General features: G+C 37.7%; 1 protein-coding gene across 1 annotated transcript; it reads right to left on the bottom strand.

Moving 5' to 3' along the window:
* Positions 1-4,172: 4,172 nt before the first annotated feature.
* Positions 4,173-22,493, bottom strand: CAAP1 (caspase activity and apoptosis inhibitor 1). The gene is made up of 6 exons (XM_062604515.1): positions 22,262-22,493; positions 21,317-21,517; positions 20,154-20,238; positions 19,053-19,128; positions 10,087-10,157; positions 4,173-5,294 (listed from the first exon to the last, which is right to left on the bottom strand). Exons 1-6 carry the CDS (start codon positions 22,388-22,390, stop codon positions 4,954-4,956), a joined length of 903 nt encoding a protein of 300 aa, XP_062460499.1. The 5' UTR covers positions 22,391-22,493; the 3' UTR covers positions 4,173-4,953.
* Positions 22,494-25,670: the final 3,177 nt, after the last annotated feature.

The raw sequence follows: 25,670 nt of genomic DNA, 5'->3' as shown, positions 1-25,670 counted from the left end.
TCTGTACAATGTAATAACCATGCAGTATTTACATTTAGGCTTTTGAGAATCAGTTTGATTAACTAGTGTGGGGTTAAGTCTTTTTACAAGATTAAGATTTTCATCCAGCTTTCATGTATTCTGCTCACATATTTTAATATTAATGCCCATGAAACATGAGACTTGGGGAAAAAAAATCCAGGTTTTTAACACTTAAATTTGGCCATAAATAAAGTGAACAAACATTGTTTGCTCTCTGTATATGGCAGATTGATTTAGCAATAAACATGAAGGTTTATATTGCTGGGACTAAATTAGATGACTTCATAATCAGCTTTTAATTTGGTGCTTGCGCTCCTAAAGTTACACTGTTGTTCTCTATACTTCTGCATCAATTAACCACTTCATCCCCCTTCCTGGCTAAAACGCCTATTTCACAATTAATCTTCAATTATCTTCTGTGAAAAGGGCACGTTTACCAGCATCAGTGATCTCACAAAGCTAAATCACTGCTAACAATTTTAAGATGGGCATTTAAAATGCCCTACATATAACAAGTTGCTATGCATTCGTGTGCACAAAACCTTTTATCGGTTGCTACTTTTTAGGAAAACCTTGACATGCTTTATCTACAGACGAAAACGAAGTAACTTCAGTAAAGACAACTGCTTTTGTAGACTAATACTTTAAAAATAATAGTAGTAACCAAGCAACCATTTACAATCTTTAAAGCCCCCACCACATAAGGAATCGTCTGGTGAAGAGACATAATTGCCCCTTTACAGGGTCCCTGCACTGTGGCTGCTGTTTGTGAAACTGTGCTTCTGCAAACACAGACAAGGCTGCAGGAATGCTACCCAGCTGCCTCAGTGGGTGAGATTCACAATACAGAGCCATGCTGCTCATGTTTAATGCCACATTTCAAAAGTATCCTGGGAGAACTGCAGCATCTCAAATATCTACACAGATGATTTGATCCCCTATGCTCTACGCCTGCACCTACTTAGAAGCAACCTGAAGTCAGTGATCAAAATTATCATTCACTGTGACTAATAATTACAATAATTTTAAACAGCAAATAATGTATTTTGTAACACAGCTTAAGAAAACTTATGCAAAGCACAAGTCTCATGAGCAAAATCATATAGTGTTACAAACAGAACTAATTCTTTACCGAGGAAATGCCTGTGATTTGCCTCTCAAAAGTGGCCGCTTGAATTATTATTCTCCATCAAATCATCATAAAAATAACATTAAAGCATCTGAACAGAAATAATAGATACTTTTGGCTCTCTGAGAAGTTACACCTTTTCATTTACCTAATACAAGCACAGTCAACTCTCCTCCTCAAAAAAAAGCACTGTGCTTCGTCTATAACGACAGACAAAATTCATTCGAATATATTTCTGTTGCAGCCCAGAATATAATCAGGGTCTTTTTCCTCATGCTGACCAACACCAAGTGTATATTTTTTCCCAACAAAGTGGTTGATCAAAACCCCGTAGAATTGTTTTAAAATTTCATAAATAATTCATGACTTCATTTTACATACAAATTGACTCTTCCTTCAAAAGAAAAATTAATTTTATTTTTCCAGGAAAAATCAAAGAGATGTTTAGAAGTGAACAACAAAAAAATTGTTTAACACATTTTAAATATTATGTGTTAATGTAATTTATATGTAATCCATATAAATGGATTTTTTTAACTGTGCAGTAACACAAATCAGTGCAGGAACCCATATAATTTATCTGAGCTGTTTTCAACCTATGCAGCAATGATACAATATCCTACAAATGAATTAGCGCTTGTGTAATCAATCACAATCATATTTTTTATTTTTGTAAACAGCTTAATTTCATTTTCTTTGAATCCTTCTCTTTTCATTTCAAATTTAATTAGGCTGTAATTACAAATCTTCTTTGTCAGATGCACAGCAAACCTGTTTCTTCTTTGTCGCAGTGCTTATTAAAGTTAGCATACACAACTTCTTGATACAGACCTTGAAATAATAACCTTTGAGAGTTCAGCATACTACAAAATGAACTTTTAAAGGTGACCTGGAAAGCCAATAGGTAAACAAAGCTTAGTTCAGAAAGAAATGACACATACCTCCAGCAGGTGGGCAGCGGAAGAGAACTACATTCTAGTTTATCTAGTCTTCCTAGCCGTATTCCCTGATGCCAAATGAATGGTTCTACAACATCCCTGAAGGGACTTTGTATATTTGACTAAGTTATTCTGGTGGCACAGGAAACATATTTTTAATTAAACCTGATTTGCAGCCAGCTTTCCTACGACACCTTTACCAAAGCATGGCTTCTGCATGAAGTAACCTTTTGCACTTCCGTGGTTGGCAAAAATACATGTGAGCCACACAGCAGTATGCAGTCAGTTGGAAATCACCTTGGTGGCTGATGAAACCACAAGTGTTGAGAGTGCCAGCAGCAAAGGAAAGATAGAGGTCTATAAACATTTATTCTTTCTATCAACTGTTACCGTATTGCACATTTTACTTCAGTATTAAGGACTGAATTTTGTTTGTTCCTATTGCTTGGGATTTTGCAAGCCTCATCAATGCTATGGCACACTGTAGAACTGGCAAATGAACACTGACAGGAAAGAAGAGAGGCAGACAATAGGAGATAAGTTTTCCTACTGTTTGCACAGTAGGACTAGGAAACAAATGTCCTTGAGGTGAGATTTTTTGTTTCCATAGCAGGCAAAGTGAAGTGTTCATTGCCTTAAGGAACTAAGCATAGCAGCAGTAAAACTTTTTACAGTCAAACATAGTTCCACTAGCCTCTGACTCTACAAATAACAAGACAGCACATCAGGTTTTGCCAGCTGTCTCTCATTACCTGCTTTTGTTTCCCTGTAATCTAATAAATCACAAGTTCACCAAACAGCCAAATTAAATTAAGTAGAGACAACATGTACACACAGTTAAGTTACCTTTGGAATTTGATATATATATTCTAACTTACATCCTCCATTTGCTAAAAACAAAAAATGTTTCTGCCATCGGTAACAGAATAGTCAGGAGAAATTCACTCAGGTCACTGCCATAATTTTGCAAATGAACACTGTAATTCTCAGCTATATTTAATACAGGTTTTAGTTTATAATCAAACTTACACTGCACTATTTTTCTATCATTGTACTCACAATAGTGTTGATTCTGGAGGAACTCAGTAAGACGTTAGGAAATATATAAGCTTGCTGCTGAAGACATTGCACTTGATGACCAAAAAAGAAAGGAAAATGGTAGAAAGCAGGTTAAAGGAAAAAAAAAGGAAAGGGAAGATAATAAAGGGAGGAAATTAAAAAGACATAGTATTTGCATAGAACATCTGGAGTAATATTACAAAATAGCATGTGGAAATTATCTATGGTACTGCTGCTAAGTATCTAATTTACTTTATAGGTAACAACAAAGGGAAAATAAGAACTAACAACATATAACAGTTTCACTTAACAAGGACCAGATTCGCAAACTTCATACCTAAGGGGAAAAAAAAAATAAAAATCAATCTGTGTGTGTGTGTGTATAAAAACAAAACACAAATATTTTAAAAGGAAAAGGGGGAATGGGTTCAAACATAAACAAGGTAGATTTAGGTTAGATATAAAGAAGAAATTCTTCACTGTGAGTGGTGAGGCACTGGCACAGGTTGCCCAAAGAAGTGGTAAATGCTCCAACTCTGGCAGTGTTCAAGGCCAGGCTGGACTGGGCTTAGAGCAACCCAGACTAGTGGAAGTGGAAGGAACCCAACCAGTGCCCACAGCGGGTTGGTTGGAACCAGATGATCTTTAAGGTCCTTTCTAGGCCAAACCATTCTTGCATGCTATGATTCGATGGGTTTAATTAGCAGCCAAGTATAAAACCAGCACTAAATCAAAACAAATTCATAGTTATCTTAATTGTAAGAAATCATGGGAGGAAAATTAATCCTATAATACAATTTACAGAGAAATGTCCTTGAAATGGATAAAAGTGGAATAATTTAAAAACCTTATAAAATAAATGTCCTTTCTAAAAAAACATATATACTGAAGTTTGGTGGATTTTCCTATTTACAGGTGACATAACTACATCAGTTAAATGTTAAAAACCTCAAGGTCTTCTAAATAGCCTGATTTGCTGTGTTGCCCTAAATATTAAATGAAACAGCAAAAAAAGCTTCACAGTCAAGAAAAAAAAACCTCATTTTCTTTATTTCAGTTATGACACAGGACATAAACAGCAGAGTGACAAAATTACATGACAAACAGTATAAAAATCCACTATTTGTCACTTTCAGGCACTTTCATAACTTTAAAAATACCATGGTTCAACTGTGTATTTGAAAAGAAAAAAAAAAAAAATCCCTTCCTTCAGGAATTCAACTTCCTAATATTTAAGTATGCTTTTAAGTAAATAATCATTCATTTTTCAAAATACCTATGTTATGATGAGGTGGATGCCAAAGAGAAATAAGTAATCTCAAATCCTTTTACAGACTGCTGAAGGCAGTCACACAATGAAAGACCCCTTAAAAATGTTATTTTTAACGAAGTACATATAAATCAAATTTCTCAAATAGTTGAACAAGTTGTTAATAAACAAAACAGCTGGTAATTTCTAACCATGGGGTTAGAAAGAACTTGATTTTCCTAACCTTTCTGAAAGGCAGCAGGATCCTGGTATATATACATATATATAGAGCTCTATATTCTGTGACTCCTAGAGGAGACAACCCAACACAAAAAGACCTGATCTCGGTGAAGCATCAAACTACTCTGTCTGTGCACATCATGGAAGCAGCACACTAAAGGCAATGAAGCCAACTATCAGCAGCTGAAGTCACAGGTCATGATACAGAATAGGTTTTGAATGAGGAATGTCATACTCAACCCAAACATAGGTTAGCACTGAGGATAACAGACATCACATCCATCAAAACAAACACTGAAAATTTAATCTAAACAATCTCAGGGCTGTTTCTTTACATCACCAGCTTTCATCAGAGCCTTAATAGCTCTGGCCCTCATCTCAAGCTCCAGAAGCTCCAGCTGCTGTGCAGATGGCTGAACATCTGATGGAGCAATGGCTAAGGTTGCTGCTTTGGGCTCCTTTGAGCTGGACTCTGCCAACCCCAGTATCTCATTCACGCTTTTTTCAATGTCCTTCTGAAGGTCGTCTAACTGACTGGCTCCACTTCTGACAGTGTTCTCTTGCACATCTGGGCCTTCTTCTTCATTGCATGGGCCTTCTATGTCACTATCATATGCATCTGCATTAATGCTGAGGACATCACTATCTTCTCCCTTGCCTGTAACACAAGTGTAACAATCATACAGCTGCCGAACAGAAACGCTTTTCTTTCAACTTACAGTATCACTTCTGATTAAAGGGTTTCTCTGCAGATGAAGAGTTGCAAAAAAAGATGAAATGAAGACAACTAATTCCTCCTTTTTTTCTCCTCCAACTTTTAAGGCTGATCTAATTTAGACAACTGTTAATGCACTTTTATGCTCATTTAGAAGAACAGGCAGTATAGCAAAGCAGCAGTACCAGGAAAATTTATTCCATCCTATGGAGTTACATGATCTATTTTCCCAATTAAAATGTCTTGAGGTTTTTTTTGCAGTGCAAAACTGATTACTGTTTATCTCTGAAGTAAACTTAGTAAAGTTTTCAAAACGTACTTTTAGAAATGCCACTTTAAAACTATTTCATGTATTTTAAACAGAGTACTCTTTTACAGTAGTAAAACAATCTCCACTTACAATTCAGAATCTCTCAGAAGTCCTTCAGACACTTGACTCAGTAAAAACATGAACACAGTTATGGCACTGACTTTTAATGCTGGGTAAAAGTTGCATTTTATTAAAACATAAAAAAAAAAAATAAAAATAGAGGAGGCAGTGCAACTAAAAAAAGGCAAAACTCTTAAGAGAACCTGAGCAACTGTTCTCATAATTTGGCTAAAGTGAGACTGCTGCTTTTGACACACTGGCTTCAGAAATTATTAGTTCTTCACCAATCATTTCATCTGTGGGAACTTACAGTAGGACTTGATCCTGCTTAAAACAATTTATAGATTAGATGATGGTAAAGTTACTGATTCTAAAGCTTTATAATCAGTTTAGGTAGTATCACTATCTAAAGGTATAGCTGTGTTCCCTCTAATTAACAACAGGGTTCTATAGCTAAATATCTGTGGGTTTGAAATACATACAATTTCTTACCATAAAGATTCAAAGAAAGTTTACATTCCTTATGAAGACAGGCTGAGAGAGTTGAGCTTGTTCAGCCTGAAGAAGAGAAGGCTTAGGGGAGACCTTAGAGCAGCTTCCAGTACCTGAAGGGGCCGACAAGAAACCTGGAGAGGGACTTTTCACAAGGGCACATAGTGACAGAATAAGGGGGACTGGTTTAAGATGACATTAAATTAGATTAGATATTAAGAAAAAAATTTTTACTCTCAGGGTGGTGAGACACTGGCACAGGTTGCCCACAGAAGTTGTGGTTGCCCCATTCCTGACAGTGTTCAAGGCCAGGTTGGACAGGGCTTGTAGCAACCAGGTCTAGTGGAAGAAGTCCCTGCCCATGGCAGAGGAGTTTGAACTAAATGATCTTTATGGTGTCTTCCAACCCAAACCATTCTGAAAAAGTTACTTTAGTCTATAACGATTCTCTATATATCCAAAATATTCTTTAAGATATATTCAGACAGTATTGCAAACCTGTTTTTTAAATTTTTTTTAATTCTCCTTTGAAAATCTGGGACAGCATGAAGACAAGGGAGCCAAATTCTTCTCAGCACTGCTCACTAACAGGATTAATGGCAACAGGCAAAAATTAAAACACAGGAAATTTCATCTGAACATACTTAACTTTTATACTTTGAGGGTGGTCAAACACCAGTGCAGGTGTCCCAGAGAGGTTGGAGTGTCTCCATCCTTATACACATTCAAAACTCGACTGCACAGTCCTGATCAACCTGCTCTAGCTGACCTGGCAGAGCAGGAGCATCAGATTCAATGGTCACAGAACAGTCCCTTTTAGTTTAAGCAATTTTGTGACTGATTCTTAAAATTAGTGTGTTGACATCCGGCTTTAAAAGATTCACTTTAATCGAGCCATTGATTTTTTTTTTTTTTAACTGTTACTTTCATCAACCCATACCTTTGAGTTCCTGAACCTCAAATTTGCAAGGCAGAAGTACAGATTTACAGGGACTGCTCATCAACAACAAAACAATCTATACACTCAAAATCCAAGCAAGTACTTCCTTTGTGTATTGTTCTTTTTTAAGAGCCTGCAGTCACAATCTTGCTGACATTCAAAGTATGTTAAAAAAAACATTGACAATGCAATCTACCACAGCAGAAACCTATAGTTTTAACACCTATAATTATCTTCCTATCACTGGCTTTTTTGCTCAAGATGGTCACACATGTTTTACTGCTGGAAAACTTCTCAATTTTTTTTTCTAATAATTCTCAGTAAGAATGTTCTTTTGACATGAGTTTCAGATACAAGACAAAAAATCCTTTACAAAGGAATAAAGAATATTAGAAGCAACATTTTTAGAAGTTTTTGGTTTACACTGCTGTTGCACTGCCTTTTATTATACAGAAAATATTTAAAAATGCAACAGAACAAATGTGAGATTTTAAGAAAACACAAATGTGAAGTGTAAAAAGCCTCCCCACCCACAGTGATTTTATTTTTTTCTTGAGTTTTTGTGCAAACCCCTCACATTAGGTGGAAGCTCTTATACAAGAATAACAGCAGAATATGGATTAGAAAAATTAAATTCTTTGTTCCAAATCAGTTTAATCAACCAACCTTAAAAAGAGAGCACTTTTAAAAGAAAGCTTCTAAACAAGGCTTTAGAAAAATACTACTCTCTTTCAAAATATTTTAAAATGCCTTTTGGTACATGCATGCATTTAATTCATTAGCAGTATACGAAAGCCTTAAAAAAGATCTGTTTTTCTTGGGGCTTATCACATTGCTGCTATCCTGAGGGTGTGGAGAAAAAAATAATCAATACTGACTACTAAGAAAGCTATTAATGCACAATTTCTGCTTAAAAAAAAAAATAATGAGGGGATGGGAGTGAGAGAGGCAGGCAAGCAAACTAATTCTTATCTTCTAGTCAAAAAAACTCAAATTGGTTTTATAAGCAAGAGTATCATTTTAAAACTAACTCTAAGGATTTTATTGATTCAGGATTAAAGATATTCACATATTCACTCCTGATCACAGGCTACAATTTTTCATGGCATTTCAGTTCCAATTTAGAAATACTGCCTCAAAAAATGTATAATACTGCACTCATACAAGCTCACTGGCCTACAGATCTGAATTTAGCTGGTAGGCTTTATTTCCCTCTTTTGCAGTGTGTTTTTACCCAGTAATAAAGATCACGGTTCATATTTCTCATTATCTTTTTCATTTTGATAAGTTTTCATTTTTTCTTCAGATACAGTTGCAAAATTCTTTTAGCACGCTTAATTCCATTTTTCAATTTTATTTTATCCACTTTTGCATACCCTCTCATTCTTTTTTTTTCTCCATAGCACAACACACTGCAGCTCAGCAGAATGATTAGAGTTACATTTTTAAATTCATAGGGATGAATTTTGATTCTCAAAAGCTCTTTAAAGCTAACATGTTGAGTGGAGCCACTGTTACAGCCCAAAGACATCATGATACTCTGGTTGATTAAGTCATAAAAAACAACAATGAAGCAATCACCTACAACAGTCATCAACTCCCTTTCATAACAGAAAAGTTAAGAGATCTGCAGCAAATCTGTCAGTTCTTAGGTCAGTCCATATAGTACAACAAGCAACACCTAAAGCATTCCTCACGAAGCCGTAACAACCTGCTCCTAAAAATTTTGATGCTTTTGACTCTTTCCTCTTTGTTTAATTCCCCTCACTAACTACTTCAGGGAAAAAAAAAAAAAACAACATTTTTTATAAAGTTATTCCAAGAGACATCTTGTAGACAACATTCTGAACTGCAAAACAGGAGCTGCAGGAAGCAAATAATGTTAGATCTTTGCAGGAGAGACATATAGCTTAGAAGAATTTGCAAACCTCTTTGACTGGAAAAGCTGTTTCTGATGTTACTGCATATAGCTGGTCTAAATGAAAATAAGCAGACTGAGACAGAACACCTACAATTCTAGTGCTTTGTGCAAGAAAATAATACTGGCAGTCGTTACACAGTGATGATTTAATGACTGGAATACAACAAATACTAATGCAGGTTACGAAAACTGTTTCCGGATGCAGCAGGTAATGAAATGTGCACCACTAACCTACCTGGCTTTTGCATTTTCTATTCTTTCAATCACTGTAGTTTCTGAATATCTCACCCACTACATTTTTGCATTTAAAAAGAGAAAATATACAAGACAACGTTCATCCTCAGAGATTCAAAGATTTAAGTGGGCACTTCCCCTGTAACTAACTTCAAGAAAAATGTGTCAGTTATTGAGAGTGGTGGGTATTAAGCACCGTACCATTGGACCTCAGCTCTACAGTCAAAGCAAGCCAGGTACCACATACTAAGACTGACCAAAATTATAAGCAGTCCTTTGGCAAAAAAATTATCATATTATAATGGATTTCTGTGAATATCAAAACAGAGTACTGGCAACTCTCCTATCATCTCAACAGAAAGCAAAACTGACTTTAAAAGAATAGAGCAAATGGTATTAGCATTATTAGCAATTGCCTGTACCAAGAAACTGAAATTACTGAAGTTTCTCTTCAGCTGAAAAACTAGATATGAAGAGCTAAACGAATCTCACAAGAGCTTCAGATATGTTTTAGATACTAAAGTAGCAAATTTTTGAACAGCTGCAATTTGCTTTTAGCCAAAGTTACTACAATGTCTTCTTCAATGTTCCCTTCTCCTTTTCTGAAATTGGTCCCAAGGGAGATGTTGTAACCCCATGCAAACTGATTTCTAAGAAGGTGCTTCTCTTGCAGCTACAGTAGATTGCAGCTACTGTTCAAAAGAGAGCTGTCAGTTATCTGGAATTAGCCCCTGCCCAACAGCAAGAAAACAGATTTTCCGCTTTCTCCACCACATACCTTGTTTTGACTCCTGACTTTCCAGCTTGTCTTCTCTGAGACAGGATGTAGAGTCTATACTGTTGTCCTGTCTGGAAACAAGTAAGAAAATATCTTAATCTACACCTTTTACAGTTTAAGAGAACTTTCTACGAAACATTTACTTTAACTGAAGAAATTATGTGGAAATTACGTGAAACTTAATTGGAGAAATTAAAGTAAGTATTTCCACTATGCTCTGGCCTTTCAGAGTAATAATCTTCACCAGTAGTCCCTTAGGAGCTTTTCTCTGAAACTCAGAATAAATAGTCACACAGTTGAATGACTTGAAAAAAAACTATAATTTCAGTTGCATTTATATAGTGCTTACTGTTTTCTTTTGAAATCAAGAAGCTATTTTCATGAAGTTACAATCATCCCACAACCATCCACCTCTCCTACATCACAACCTCACAGTTTCACAAAGGCACACTTTTTAGAAAGAAATGCAACTCAACTGAGATTGTATTCAGTATCTGCATTTCTCTTATTTCTTCTATTTCACGATTTTTACCCTTGACCTGTAAAGTTTCAACTGCTTTATACAAAATACGAGGAAAAGATACTTCCATGAAGTGTTCATGTCCTTCACACATTTTGCACAGACTAGTTACATAAACTGTGAAAATACTGAGAAATATACAGGAAGGAGGAAGGCAGAAGGAACCAGAATCACAGGACGAGTTCAATGGCCACATTTAGTGAGCATCTTGACAACTGAACTGCCGATTTCCTACCCTAAATATTGGTGCAGCACTGGTTTCATACATATTAATATGGAATCAATGCAACTATGCTGCAGTAGCTAAACAGCCCTATAAAAAGGAGAGCAGTATTCTGGTAACACAGATGTAAATATAATGACTTAACATTTGGGTTTTTTTCCGTAATGACCTGAAGGCTTTTCCTAAAATTGAATACAGATTTTTATTTTTATTTTTAAGGTGTCCAATCAGTGTGTCAGGAGGGAGAACACCAAAACACTTTTAGCCATCCTGGTTTGAGAGAGAGTTATTTTGATTGCTATTTCCCTTTCTGTAGTAGCAGACATTACAAATCAATAGACTGTTCTATTTCTCCCACTTTTTGTGTCCATCGCTACATAAATGTGTATGGCAGCATGGAATAATAAAGGAGAATGTGTAGCACACAGCACCCAGAAAGACTTCTAAATGTTCTGCACCTTAGCAAAGAAAATGTACAGCCTTTTAATTCCTGTTGGAACTTCCATTCCAAGGCAGGGCTGAAGGAGAAAGAATGGATACAACTAGATTCAAATAGCTGTGCTGAGCGGAAAGTTCTGTATGCATGGCTAATCCCTTCAGAAAATTATTTAAACTTTGCCTCTTAACAAGAGAGTTTTCCAATTTGTTTTCTATTCCAGTCATCAGTCTTGTATTACAAAGGCCAGAGGTGTTGCAGGATGGATTACAGCCCTCACTGGTTAGATGTAAAATAAACCCATGAATTCAACAAATAAAATTTGTCTGCTGTATGTGGTATCTCTGTGTGTATGTGTTGAACAAATAAAAAGGTCTGCTGTATGTGGTGGTTTAGACGTGTTAGTGAGAGTCTCAATCTCCCCGCTGTTATGGGGGAAAAGGAACACTGGGCAATCACTGGACTTCAACATGACATCACCATTTTCAAGTTATTAAGTAGATCAGAGGACAGGCTGTGAGAGAAAGTTTTGCTCCAATACACACCCCCATGTGGTCACAGTTAACTGAGACTACTCCAGTTAGCCTGTGCAGCCTATACCAGGGGAAACACCCTCTCAGTACTTAGAGCGCAAGCCACAGCTTACGACCAAGCCTTCGCTGGTCCTCCGCTTTAATACAGTGCTGGACTCTTGGATATTAACATTTCTCTACCCACCTCCACTACTGGGTGGGGTTAGGCCAGCTGCCAGCACAGACCACCAACAAAACCTGTCCATAACGCACTCACAGCACACCTTCCCAGGAATTTCAGGTTTTGGTCTCTTGTCACTTGCCAAAGCTTATCTCACCCAGTTCTCCATTGTACTGTCTTGTCCATTAGGTTATGCATTTAATGGTGAGGCACCATAAGCACGAAGACCTAGCAAGGAGCCCAAGAAAATGGCAAGCAGAGGACCTTGAGTAACTTCACCAATGTAGAGGGATCACCCTGCTTGAACTGCTCCTAGGGCTGTGAAAGGACAGCAACCAGCCCATCCTTCTGGCAATAAAACCTTGTAAGAGCAGTCAGCTAGAGAAATCACTTCATAGACTGAAGGGTATTACTGTCTATAGGAGGAAAGGGGTCTTTACAGGATGCTGTGGAAGAGCATTTCAGGATTGCCCAAAACGTACTGGCAGATGTCTTTTAAGGGGAGTGTAGAAACATGTAAGGCAGCATAGGCTATTTAGAGGAAGAAAAAGGTGAGAAGAGAGAGAGACCATGAAAAAAAATAAAAAAAGAAAAAAAAGAAAAAATTATAAAAGGGCCAGCAGAGCATAAACAGCTTTGTCCTGCCTTCTTACTGAACTCTATCACCATACCATTCTTCCAAATGAGAGGATATTAATCTCTGTATACATGCACGTAGTGTGCCTGCAACTGCAAAGGAGACCATAGATCATAGAGGCCTGCAGAACTGCACTGCCACAAATTAGACAGAATGAAAAATGTGTACGCTTCCTCAAGGAAGTTCAGTGTAATGCATCAGCATGTATGGAGATGCTTGTAATTCACTAACAAACCTCAGGCTAGTCTAGCCAGCAAGTATGAGAGGTCTTGGTGTCAGGCACCACATCCACAACTCCTAATGATTTAGTCACTTGACTTTCAACCAGAATAAGCTCGTGATATACCCTGGTCATCACCAGGAGCAAAAGCAGCTCATGCTGCCCCTACCCTATCCTTCCTCACACGAACACGATTCATAATTTTGAACTGAACATCTGAACACCTCTGCACTGGACAGCACCATGGGAAAGTCAGACTTCAAACAAACAGTATCCAGGCAAGAAACTTGACATCTCTGGTATCACCCTGAGCTCCAATGCCAAATTTCACTAAGGAATTACGATCACTCCTTTGACAGAAACCTCAGAGCTTCTGAGGTCTAGCATCAGCTGAAATCACCTACAGCCATTTTAACAGCTACATAAAAAGAAATTATCAAATAAAGAAAACCCATTCACCAGAACTTGTAAAGTTTCCTCCTGTTGCCTTGACAGTTATCACTGATGGAAATAAATCGATGTTCTCTTTAAAGCAACATATGTCAGCAATTTTTTTTTTTTAAACCAAAAGTACTTCTATAGCACATTTTACTCCTTCCAAATTGATTGGATTCGACTGTTTTTCTGAATTTTCATTACTTCATTTAACAGGCAGGCATTCTGCACCATCTTGTGGCCAAGCAGAAGCATTTCAGTTCAGTTTAGCTTTGGTCTTGTTAACCTTGTTTAGTTTGCTAGTAAAAATACTTTTTGTCCTAATTATCTATATTGCTTATAGGGTTAAGGATGGGTAGCACAACATCATGTCTTCAAACAATGGCAGCAGAAGATGTATTAACCTAAAATTAAGACACGGCAAACCAGCATACAAATTTAATACCCTCTTCCATGCCATGATCATAAGTGATCATAGTGATTTGTATCTCTATATTCTTATCAGTCTTTAAATCTACTTCCCCCTCAGGATAACAGTTAAGTTCAAAGTCACTCTTTCAAGAGATAAAAAAAAATAAAATGCTGAGTTTAACAGAAAAACATGTGCACAGTATATTCTCTTCAGCAGAAAGAAGCTAACTACTACACTTCATTGGTGACAAATGCTATGAATATCTATTTGCCCTATGCTAGCTTTTCACATTGATATGCTCCACACTAGTGCAGTGTTAACCTGGGCTCACATACATGGATTCTTTATAGAACCTATTACTTCCATAAATCTGCACAGCTGACAAAGAAGTTTAGGTTTGAGGGTAGCTGGGTACAACTCCAGCAGACTATGAAGAGTTAGGTAAAACAGCAGCACAGGTTAGGAAAAGGGGTACTGGTCAAAAGAGCAGATAGCTAAGGATTAAAACTGCAACACTGGTTGGTCACTAGGATATCAACCTTCAATAGTAGTAACTGTTGTCAGAGACCAGGAGGAAAAGTTCTGTGACAGAAAAATGTATCTTAATGTACCATGCAAGAAGACAGCCTGACAACATAAGATACAGTCATGCTGTTACAGGGCTTTTAACTGTTGTTAAGAAACATAAGAAAAATCTCTGGAGTGAGCCTTGAGATCAGTATCTCTGCTATTTTTGGCATAAAGGTTATGTACCTTCCTAAACTAAAATTTGTCTTTGCAGTTCCAAGTCTAAAAAAAATTTCTAGTTGAGTCCCAGGTCCTCATAAGCTTCCTGAAAATTTCTAAGGGCCGCTTTCCAGGAGAAATGAGAACTAAAAAAAAAAAAGAAAAAAGTCCTTAGGAAGCAGTGGTCCTCAGGAAAGGTATCCTAAATGACAGATGCTAATCAGTTTAATGAGCTATGAAAGGTCCATCAGTCTGATTACAGGTGAAGTTTGAAGATACCAGAACACAAGACAGTGAACAGAGGCCAAATGCAGATATATCTGTTCAGTGACTCATGTAGCCTATTGTTCCAGTGATTCCAAACAGTGAAGATAACCAAATTGCCCTAAAGATGCAAATATCAGATGGCAATGGCATGCTGGAACAGCCCAATACCCAGGAGCAAAACATGTTAAAACAAGGCACACCTTTAAAATACTAACCTTTCTAAAAACAAAACAAGCAATACTGGACTTATGACTGCAAAGCACTAAAAAGCCTAAGAATTCTTGAAAGAGTGAATATTAAATTGCAAATTTTCACACAGTAAAAAAATAAGCATATTAGAGTTTCAAAGCAAAAGATAATTTGCTCACATTATACACAAGAACATATGATCACTAACAATACTAGCATGCTTGTTCTCTCACTATATGTTTTATTACTACAGCAAATAATTTACTTAGTCTTTCTGTTAGAGGGTATTTCAAGAGTCAATACAGGGAACAGGAAAAAAGGTCTCAAGAGCATGCTAATATCTTTTGAATGAGATGGAAGAATGTCTCCTTCATTTTGTAGGACATGAACTGGCTAACTCTTTTTAATTAATTGTCATTTAGTTTGGAAGCATAGCATACAACAGTGCTCTTGGTTTAACAATATTCCACTGCAGACAGTAACACGGAAACACTAACAAAAATCTGAGAACTGCATAACCAAAAATCTACACAAAGTGAAGCAACAAAGCTATCTATTGTAACAGCAATTTACAGTTATTGGCAAATACTTGCCCTGCTTCTTCAGTTCTCTTGTTGGCTTATTCTAGGATTTCCAGTGTTTAACTCAGGAAGCAGCTAGCGACAAATAACAGAGCAAGTGTTTTACATGCTAACGGAAACGTGAAACTTTTATAGAGCTGAAATTTAGGAATAAGCCTCAGGACTTCCAGTTCTGCTGTCAGAATGAGGATACGTGCAGCAGAAAAAGGAAGGCTTTTTTTTTCAATTTACAATTACAGATGCAATACCATCCAAAACATCACACAAAGATCTGCATTTTGCAATCTTCCCTGCACCTGAAGAAACTAAATCTCTGCTCCTTTTAGATGGTACAGACAGGAAGCTGGTATTTAGAGACAGGTAAGTCTCTATGCCAGCAGGACGAGGGATGGTCAAACTACACCCTTCTAAGAAAGCCTGTATTTTTTTAATACATTTGTAATTTCTTCAGATGTATTAATTTAAGATTTCTGGATTTCTACTGATATATAGATTGCTGAAGGTACAAATTCGTTTTTTTTTTTTTTTAGGAACAATAAAAGAATAAAAGAAATAAACCGATGTTTCCAATCAATTAACAAATTTTTTACTTATCATTTGCTTTTCACATTTTCCCCTCCCATGTTTACATGCCCATGAAAACAACTAAGACAAGCTGTATTTAAACAAAGAAGCTTTAATGTTGTGTCATTGATAAAATGCAGAAAAAAGTATTCATTTACAAGAAAACAAGTAATGAAGACAAACTAGGAAGAATGAACAGTAAGAATAAAATAAAAAAAAAGAAACCGCCTTTTTAATTCTGAAAAGTCTTTTTTCTTCCAGGGCAAACAAATTCACCCATTTAAACTCAGGTTACAATTAAAAATGTGGTAACGATTACAAACAACCTAAGTTAAGCTTATCAGTACGGTTTTCCCTATTTGTTCACTCTTGCATCTTTAGCTTCCCTGCCTACTGACTGACTTGCTTCTGTTCTGGCTGAAACACAAATTTTCCGAAGTTTTGCAAACTTGCATTTACATTTATTTACACAGAGGTTATGAAAACAGTTAGCCTAAATGCCAGAAGATTAGAACTACTTTGTAAAAAGGGCTTGTGGAATTTTACAGTTGTAAAAGTGTAATACTGCTCTACTTACTGAGCACTGTGCTTAATGGTTAATATAAACCTTAATTGTCCCCATTTCACCTACTTCTTCCTATTCCTTCATTTCTCTATCATGCAAACAGCTTTGCCATTTTTTTTTATTGTTAAAGCTAACACAGCTGAACCTATGAGACAAGGCTCTGAGACAGCACCTGTGTAGCAGTACTATTTTTTCACCCACTGCATTTTAAGGGGAAGGAAGTCACAATTCCTACATCAACATATCTTGCCTGACCAGCTTGGTTGGGTCTGAAATATTAATCAGGGTGGAGATAGAGATATAAGAATGAGGGGAACCTCAATGATTCTGTTCGTCAAAGGAAGCAATCTGCTCTATAACTTTGATCAATATCTCTCAGCTTTTTACATTTTTTAAACATAATTTCCTATTTTTGCTCTCAGTTACTCCTCACATCTTTCATCAGCAACATAACCTAGCTTTGTCACGTTTTGGTTGAAGAACTTGGGTCAGTTTTAATTCTGCTATACCTCAACACAGCTATGAGAAAAGGTAAACACCACCAACTCACTTTGGTTTACTCACTGCTTATACCTGGAATATTATTCAGGCAACATAAAACCAGTAGATTCCCAAACTGCAATTTATATCCTATGGATGTGTTTTCCTGGAACTTTCCTACTTGCCACAGGCAATTTAGTATCTTCTGATATCTGCTATTTAAAAAAAAAGTAAATCCCACTTGCTTTTCTTATTTTTTTTTTTCAATTCATTAATTGTCAGTAACAATTTCCCCCTTTTAGGCTTTTAGTAGCTCAAATCATTACTATAAAGTAACGCATATAAGCAAGACTTCACTCAATCTACTGTCATAAATACATGTCTCAAGAGTAGTTTTGAAACATCTTCCAGCCATGGAACTATGCAGCCATGGAACTGCCTTTCTGAAATCCAGCAGCACTAATCCTGCCATACCTCTTAAAGGTGAAGAGCATTTAATGTATCTTGCAATAGTAAAGAGCTTGTGAATTAGGCCTTAAAGAAAACATGTTATTTCTCCAAAAATCAAAATCCTGGGGCATTTTTCATGGTTTCCTCAGCCAACAAGTTTGTCTTCTAATTTATTTAGAAATTTACTGGCAAAATATCAGTCATTTAAGAGAGACTCCTTTACATAGAGACTTGGTATTTAACATATTTTGTATTTTTTTTATTTTTTTTTTTTAAATACCCAGGCATGGGCGATGTCCAAAGTAAGAAAATTAATCTACATAAACAGGTGTACTGACACCATTCACAGATCATGTAAGCAATAAACAGCAAAAACGGGAATACAGTCACAAATCAGCTCTAAATGGAACACCAGAAGAAATAGTGCCAGGAAGTATCAAAACTATCACACAAGAAAAACTGAAACATAACTTAACTTAGTATCATTCCATTTGCTAGTATATTTGTATGATGAGATGTGATCAAAGAAAAACTACTACATTCAATAACTTTATAATTTGTTCTTAGTCAAAGACAGGATCAGAAACCAGGTCCCTTAAATCAAAAATACTGACCAGAATGTGAAATATGGATTATTATCACCACCTTTTCTAACCATTTGTTTCTAGTTGGTACACCTAAATGAACCAACTAAACCAGCAACTACAAGGAACTTTAATGTGCCTAACATTGGTATAGTCTTGTATTGTGTCAGAGGTTTATCAAGTTTGTGCACTGAATCAGTGGACCAACTGTAATCAGGTCAGCAATGAAAACGGAAAAGCTTTTTGTCTTTTACAACCCAGTTAGACTCAAAAAATTGTGGGTGTTAACTAGTAACTTTCTTTTTCCCTTCACTACTTCTATAGAAACTGTTGGGATGAGTTCACCTCTTCAATAAACTGACTTTGTAATATACTACAAAAGACTTGTTTTCAAATAACAGACAAGTATTTTAAGAAAAGTTTAAAAAGTACTGGCCTTTATGAAACTGACAAATGCCAACCTAAAACCAAGAAACTAGAAGCTTCTGTTCTTGAAACTCTAGACATTCTACAACATCCCTGACTGAGAACATGTTGCTTCAATTGGGTCAGGAATGAAGGAACAGAAGAGTGGATGAGGAGTGATATATCTCAGCTGAATTGAAAATAAACAATTCACGGACCTAAGTGGGAACGGGCTACTTAACCTGCTTTATCTCACTGAAAGAGCATTAACCTAAACCGTATTACTTCACTTCTGCTGCAAGCTAGGAGTGTGAACACATTCAATTACCACAACTCAGCTAGCGGGCAGTAAAACCACTATGAAACCCAGTTACCTGCTTCAGACAACATTATAAGGTGACAAAGTCACTTTACAGTTTAGTGCTTGCTAGCAGTCACAGCTCACTGTCATTCAGCTGAAGTAATTACATAGTCAAGGATATAGTGACCAAGTCTTCCAATGTTATATTTGATCATTTCTCATAAAAAATGACTGCATTGTTCAGGAATCTTAAATTCAATGTTTTGTCTTTTACTCACTGACTGACTGATTCACCTCCAGTGTTGCCTCTTCCATCTGCTTCCTCTTCAGGATCAGAATCAGCTCCAATCTTGCCTAAATAAACACAATGTCAAACATGAAAATTTAAGCAGGTGATATAATTAATGCTATATAGTTAGGCTTACTCTTAACGACTGCAATCAGCAGAAGTTTATTCTCCTCAGTTAAAGCAGATGCTCTAAAATTAGACTTAATCAAAACCAAAAACCTTATTTGTGAGTTTTCTGCTAGCCACGTGGTTGGCATTTTTCAGTTCTACAGTATTATGAAAATACCCAACAGAATACATGTTACTAGTACAATACTATAGACACTAAAAATAAAGCACAGGAGACAAAAATAATACACAAGGTACTCTGCAACATTCAAGATTCAAAGAGTTCCACTTCACTGAGAAGACAGAATATGTTTACAAATAAATGCTACAGCCCTCAAATAACAAGTTCAAGAAGGTACTGAAAAGCTGGAATGTCATATCCTTAATTTAAGTTCATGAACCATTTGTCTCAGCAGAGCAGAGGGATCCACCCATAATCCTTTAACTACACCGAATATCCTAGTACAATTGCTAATGTAACTGAACTGGTATTGCAGTTATGCAGATGTCCCTGCAGAGAATCAGGAAACAATTTAATGTCAGTTTATCTAAATTAATGGATTTCAAACAATACCTCTATACTCCTAGGTTTGTTTGGGTATTTTTTCTTTTTTTTGTTTGTTTTTTTTTTTTTAATGAGTCAAAAGCTTTGTTCTTCATTTGGGTACTAAAGGAAAGAAGTTTATACTACTATTTTCTGAATGTGTTCTGAATAGTGTCTAAGTCAATGGACAATTTTATTCAAGCTTAAAAGGTCAAAACCAGCATATATACACATACACACCCCCATACATGCTATTAGCAGGTATATATACATAACACTAACATATGTATGTATACTAATATGTGTAAGTAATAGTAAGTAATATATACTTATTAGTGCATATATGTATTTATAAAGTAACTAGAGAGAGAGTGAAAATCCAGTTTAGAAGCAGACTATTTTCTGGGGTACAGTGGCACTTAGAAGTTTCATTCATACCTTCAAGTATCTTCAACAGCTTTTTTTCAGATAACAGCTCCAACTGCTCCAAGCAAAGCCTTTTGATTTCATCCATGGAACAGTTCTGAGACAGATAAGAGAGACCGCAAACTACTAAAAATTTCTGAGGAAAGAGTACTCATGAATAAAAGAGTAATCATAGTAAGTAGCACTCCGACTGTGTTGAATGAAGACTTAACTCAGAATGCAAGTCCTCTCCCTATTCTGACCTGCATTGACAGAACTGCTGAAGAACACCAGGTAGGCTTTTCAGCTTTGACAACTACCAAAAATAGCGTGTATGCTTTTTTCTGGAATGGTGGTAAGGAGATGAAGCAATACACAGTATCCGTTACTTGATCTATGGCGTGGAGTTTTTACTGCAGCTGCAACACTGAACAGTAGAAATATTGGGCCATGTGTCTGAAGCACACAACACCAAACAACTATAGCCCTGTTTGGTCCTACTTCTCCATCACTCGGGAGCAGGTGAATCACATAATTAAGCAACAACATTTTAAAAACTATTAACAAACACCTGCATTGCAGGCGGCACTTCGTCTGCAGCCTCTTCTGTACAGGCTAGTAACCTAACCTACTTTTACCAAGTCCTGCAGTTCACAAGACTCAAAGGGCACATGTACTAAGCCAGTAAAACTAGGAACACTACCGCTAAAGTCCACAAAAGTTACAACTTCAGAAGCTATTTATCAAGAAGGGGTTTTACTGCCTCATCACAGATTTTAATTTAATGCCATACAAAGAAATTCAGCTGACACAAACAGAAATAAACCTTTCATTAAGAAAACAGCATATCTATTAGTGAACAACACTACTGAATCTTAGTGCACACAATTACGAAATTCCTTTTGCATTTACCTAACAAGTAGAGACACACAGTATACAAACATGCAGCCCACAGTTCAGCAATGGCTGAGCACTGGAAGAAAGAAGTAAACTGAAATAAGTACATCAAATCTTAAGAAAGTCTCGCTTTCAAAGACATAAACAAATGTCAAAGGCATTTGTTTAAGAAACAGACAGGCAGCTTTTAAGCTGGAAATCCACTACATGTGAGAGTTGTGTTTTGTTATACAAGCATTCCAGCTTGTAAAAAAAGGTATATAAAAGGTATGTATAAAAGATAAAGAGCATTTCAGTACCTTTAAAATATCAGGGAGCATCTTCTGTAGTTTTTTCTCTCCTATGACACAGAAACACTGTTGAAGCATTTCTTTTTTGTCTGTGATGTAGAAACTGACAGGTTTGAGTGACACACTGAGATCTAATCCTCCTTCTTCTATGTCACTGAGCTGATCAGCTTCTTCCACTTTTTCTCCAGATGGCACACTGCATTTTGCTTCCTATAATAAAAGAGAACAAGTAGTGTTTCCACCTTTTTTTGTGAACTGCAGAAGAAGGAAACCTACAGCCTCATTCATGCTTGCAACATTTTTCCCTTCATAAGGTGCATCTTAAGGTGGACTTCTGAACTTCCCTACAGCGTTTTAGCTTGCAAGGTAACTGCATTACAGAAGCTACACTTCTGGTTACTGAAACCATTCTTATGAAAGAGGAACTTTTAAAAGCTTAAGGAAGTGAAACATGCTTTTAAACACTCACTGTAAAATATTAGCTGCAAATACCTAGCTGCTGTTTATACGTGAAAGCATGCTTCAAAGCAGCAAAAATCCGTTTGTCTGATTTGCTGTACAGTAACATCAGTAATCTCGTAATTTACAGCCAGAAACACGCTTTGACATCCCACACTCCACTGAGGAGGGTGCGTCACGCGAGTGCGTGTCCTGGCGCACCTTCATCTCCTCGGAGAGACCCACACCCAGGGCCGGTCACGGACCAGCCTCACCTCGGAGGCCGCACTGGCATGTCTCTGCTACCGGTCGCGTTCTGCCCGAGCGTGACCGGTGCGGACAGCAGCCGGCCGCAATTGCCGGCCGAGGAAAGGGCACTGTCGTAGCCAAACGGCAGCGACCGCCGGGCGCCACGGAAGGGAGACGGGCGGACTGCAACGGGGAGCGGCCCGAACTCTCCCAGTCAGAGGCGGAGGAGACGCAGCAGCGTTAGGCTGCCCCTCCCTCCCGCACTACCTCTGTGGCGCCGTGGCTAGACTCAGTCCTCCGCCGCTTCCTGTCACCGCTGTCCACCGCGGCTCCCTCGGGGCAGCAGGACCGCGACCGGCGCCGCTTCTTGTCGCGGGAGGACTTCCTGCCCGGCATCCCCCCCCTGGGGCCCGCCGACTCCGCATCGACGCGCCGCCACCGGCCCGCCTTCCGGCGGAGCCTTCACAGGCCGCAGCGCCGCGTGCCACGCCCCTTCCGGCGGCCGCTGAGGTGAGCGGGGTCCTGTCTGCGGAGCCCCCGCCGCGACGGGACAGCTGCGGCGAGAGCGGCCCCGCACTGCGGAGGCTTTCCGCTTGCCCGGGTCTGGAGCGGTCTTGGGATCTTTCTGTAATGTTTTTCGGGTAGCCAGGTGGGGATACAACTGTTCGCAAACGTAGGCAGGCCACCCGTTTACAAAAGTATCTTTGACCCTTCGTAGGGACGGTTTAACCTCCACGGGCTGCAGGGGCTCAGCAGCCTCACCATGGGCTGCACCATGGGCTGCAGCGGAATTTCTGCTCTGGCACCTGGAACACCTCCTGCCCTCCTTCTGCACTGACGTGGATGTCTGCAGGGCTGTTGCTTTCACAGGTTCTCCTCTTTTTGGCTGCAGTTGCCATATACATATATATGTATACATATATATAAATATATATATATTTATACATATACATATAAATGTATACATACATATGTATAAATACATATATATATTTATACGGTTGCATATGCAAGGCCATGTTGAATGGGGTTTGAGCAACCTGGTCTAGTGGAAGGCATCCCTGCTTGTGACAGAGGGGTTGGAACTAGATGATCTTTAAGGTACCTCCCAACCCAAATCGTTCTATGATTCTATGATCTTGCTGCTGAACATTTAATTTCACAATCTATTCAGCACACATTATTAAAAGATGAGAAATGTCTGCTGTTGCAAGACTTTGGATTTGTTGATACTTTAAAGGAGAGTGAGGAAAAAAAGGGAAAATGATCATAGGATATAGTAAGTGATCAGCTAAGACTGCTTAACTAAATATTTTTAAACAAAGAACTTCACAGAATTAGAACCAGCAGATAGTAACATTTCCTAAATCATTTAGTTACCCCTTTAGTATTGATCTACAGTACTACGCTTCTCTAGTGGATTAATTTAGTGTATTACATCATAGAGGAGAGACTGCATCCAACAATTCATGGATGTATAGTTTAATGCTTTTAATGAAATAGGTTTGCAGACTGTAGTCTATTTCTGCCTGCAACCTGAGCATGACTGAGTAGATTTTAAAAGTCTGCTTAAGATCAGACCTTGGGGAGGGCAAGGTCCATCATAATAAACAATTATGGAAATCTTGCAATTTATATATCCCCAGTTAAGTGTCTGTAGTCTCCATTTGTTTTGGCAAGTACAGCAGCTGGTGTTCACCTAAGTCAGTTTTGATTCCTCATTCAGTTCCCTAGTAAGACATTTCATATTGTATGTTGAGTGATGGTCTAAGCAGATCCCAAGTACTTCCCTTTCATACAACCTAAATCAGGCCTACTGAGAAAAGTTTAATGTAAAGTGCTACTACATGTTATTTGCTGTTCTATGAGCTTCCATTCTAGCTTGGAAAAAGATGCCAAAATAATGATTATATCATCTACTGAGAAGCTTTGAATTCATAGCAGAAGACACAGTTTCTCACCAAGGGGCTCTTGAACTCTCTCAAACATACTTTTTACTGTTCTCCTGATGAATCACAGCAGGAGCACTTAGTACACAGAACAAGCTATTTGAGGTTTTAATGCTGTGGACAGAAAGCTGAGTTCTGTGCTAGGCACATAATTGTTTTCAGTGTCCTCAAAATATTCTATACAATGTATACCATGGACCTCTTCTGTGGCACGCTTCCTAACCATAGATTTAGTATCCTTCCACCAAAACAGAAATTTCATCCTGGTGGCAACCGTAAGGTCTTCTAGTTGTTAGTGATCTCAGCAGCAGATTGTGTAGTACACATATATATGTGTGTGTTCATGTACAAGCATGCTTACCTGTACCACAGAGGAGTTTCAGAACAGTGTAATTTAAAACAAGACCAGTAACAGTTACTTATTTTCAAGGTAATGCTGACAAAAAGAGGACATTTAGTTATACATCTAAAGACAGAAAAAAAAAAGGTACTCTGCTCTGTAAAATATGTGAGGTTCTCCCATTTTTGCATTCAACCTGTGTTAACACATACTGAGTGTTACTAGCTTAGGAAAATCTTCACTGAAAGCTGCACAAACACATGAAAGTGTAAGAACACCACCACACTTCTGTGACAATAAAAAACCTCAGCAAAACAACGAAAAAAAACCAAAAAACCCTGTTGTAAGATGTTACAACATACTGTAAGATCCTGGTGTGTATTGCAACTTTTTTTTTTTTTTTCTCATTACTAGCCTATGCTGCTACTGCACATCTCTGTGGAGACAGTCTCCAACAGTTCCCGTGGGAATGGAATCCAATGACTCCCACTCTCTCCTCAGACAGCGCTAAACCATGGAATGGTCAGGTACCACAGTACCCTGTAGTAGCAGCTGTCCTATTCAAATGTTTCTGGCCTGATTTGTGTATCTTACCTAACACAATGCTGCAATCCCCACATGAAGGATTTGTTGCTGTACCCCGCCATCTCCCTGCAATTTGAAATTAATTTTGTAGTACCTCTTAATGTACCATTTCTTAGAGTTGCCAAAATGTATTTATTAACACAAACACTGATTTTTGGTCTGGGAAAATTCATGACAATTTTCACGTAAAGAGGTAATCTGTAACACAGCAATCCCACAGAAATAAGACCAAAATGTTAGTTGAATATAGATTTCTCAAAATAGCATGTCTACAAACACAGTTGAAAAGCACATTAAAAAGCCCAAGCTTCAAGAACAATTATATAATAGGCAACCAAAATTCAATAGACAGGCACATCATTTCACAGACATGTTTCCTAAAGATAGCCTCTTAGATACTTTCCCAAGAAGAGGCTGATCTATTGTTTAGCACTGTAAATCATGAGTAATCTTTTGGACTGCCTTATACATGAACCTGTGATGCACTGAATAAGAAAGCCTGTGACTAAAGCTGTAATCAAGACTGTCAGGATATGTATCAGAAAATCTATCAGAATTGTAACACTGCAAGTGTGCAACTAAGCGTCCAAGAAACAAGGTCTGCTGGAAGTAACTCACAGTTCACTGGATGGAGCAAAAAAAGTTAGAGCTCTTGGTTACACGATCCTTCACACCTAGCACAAATGAGGCAGACAGGTACTGTGACGAAGAGCTCGTGTGTCTGAAAATCTTGCCAATTTTTTTTCATGTTTTCCACTCTATTAGTCAAATGAAAAATGTAACTTGAACATTGACCATCTTG

This window comes from Pezoporus occidentalis, unplaced genomic scaffold, assembly GCF_034315485.1.
Source record: "Pezoporus occidentalis ecotype Australia unplaced genomic scaffold, CSIRO_AGI_Poc_V1 ctg86, whole genome shotgun sequence".
NCBI lineage: Eukaryota > Metazoa > Chordata > Aves > Psittaciformes > Psittacidae > Pezoporus > Pezoporus occidentalis.
The sequence above is the reverse complement of the archived record's forward strand: the minus strand, read 5'-3'. Positions and strand labels throughout refer to the sequence as shown.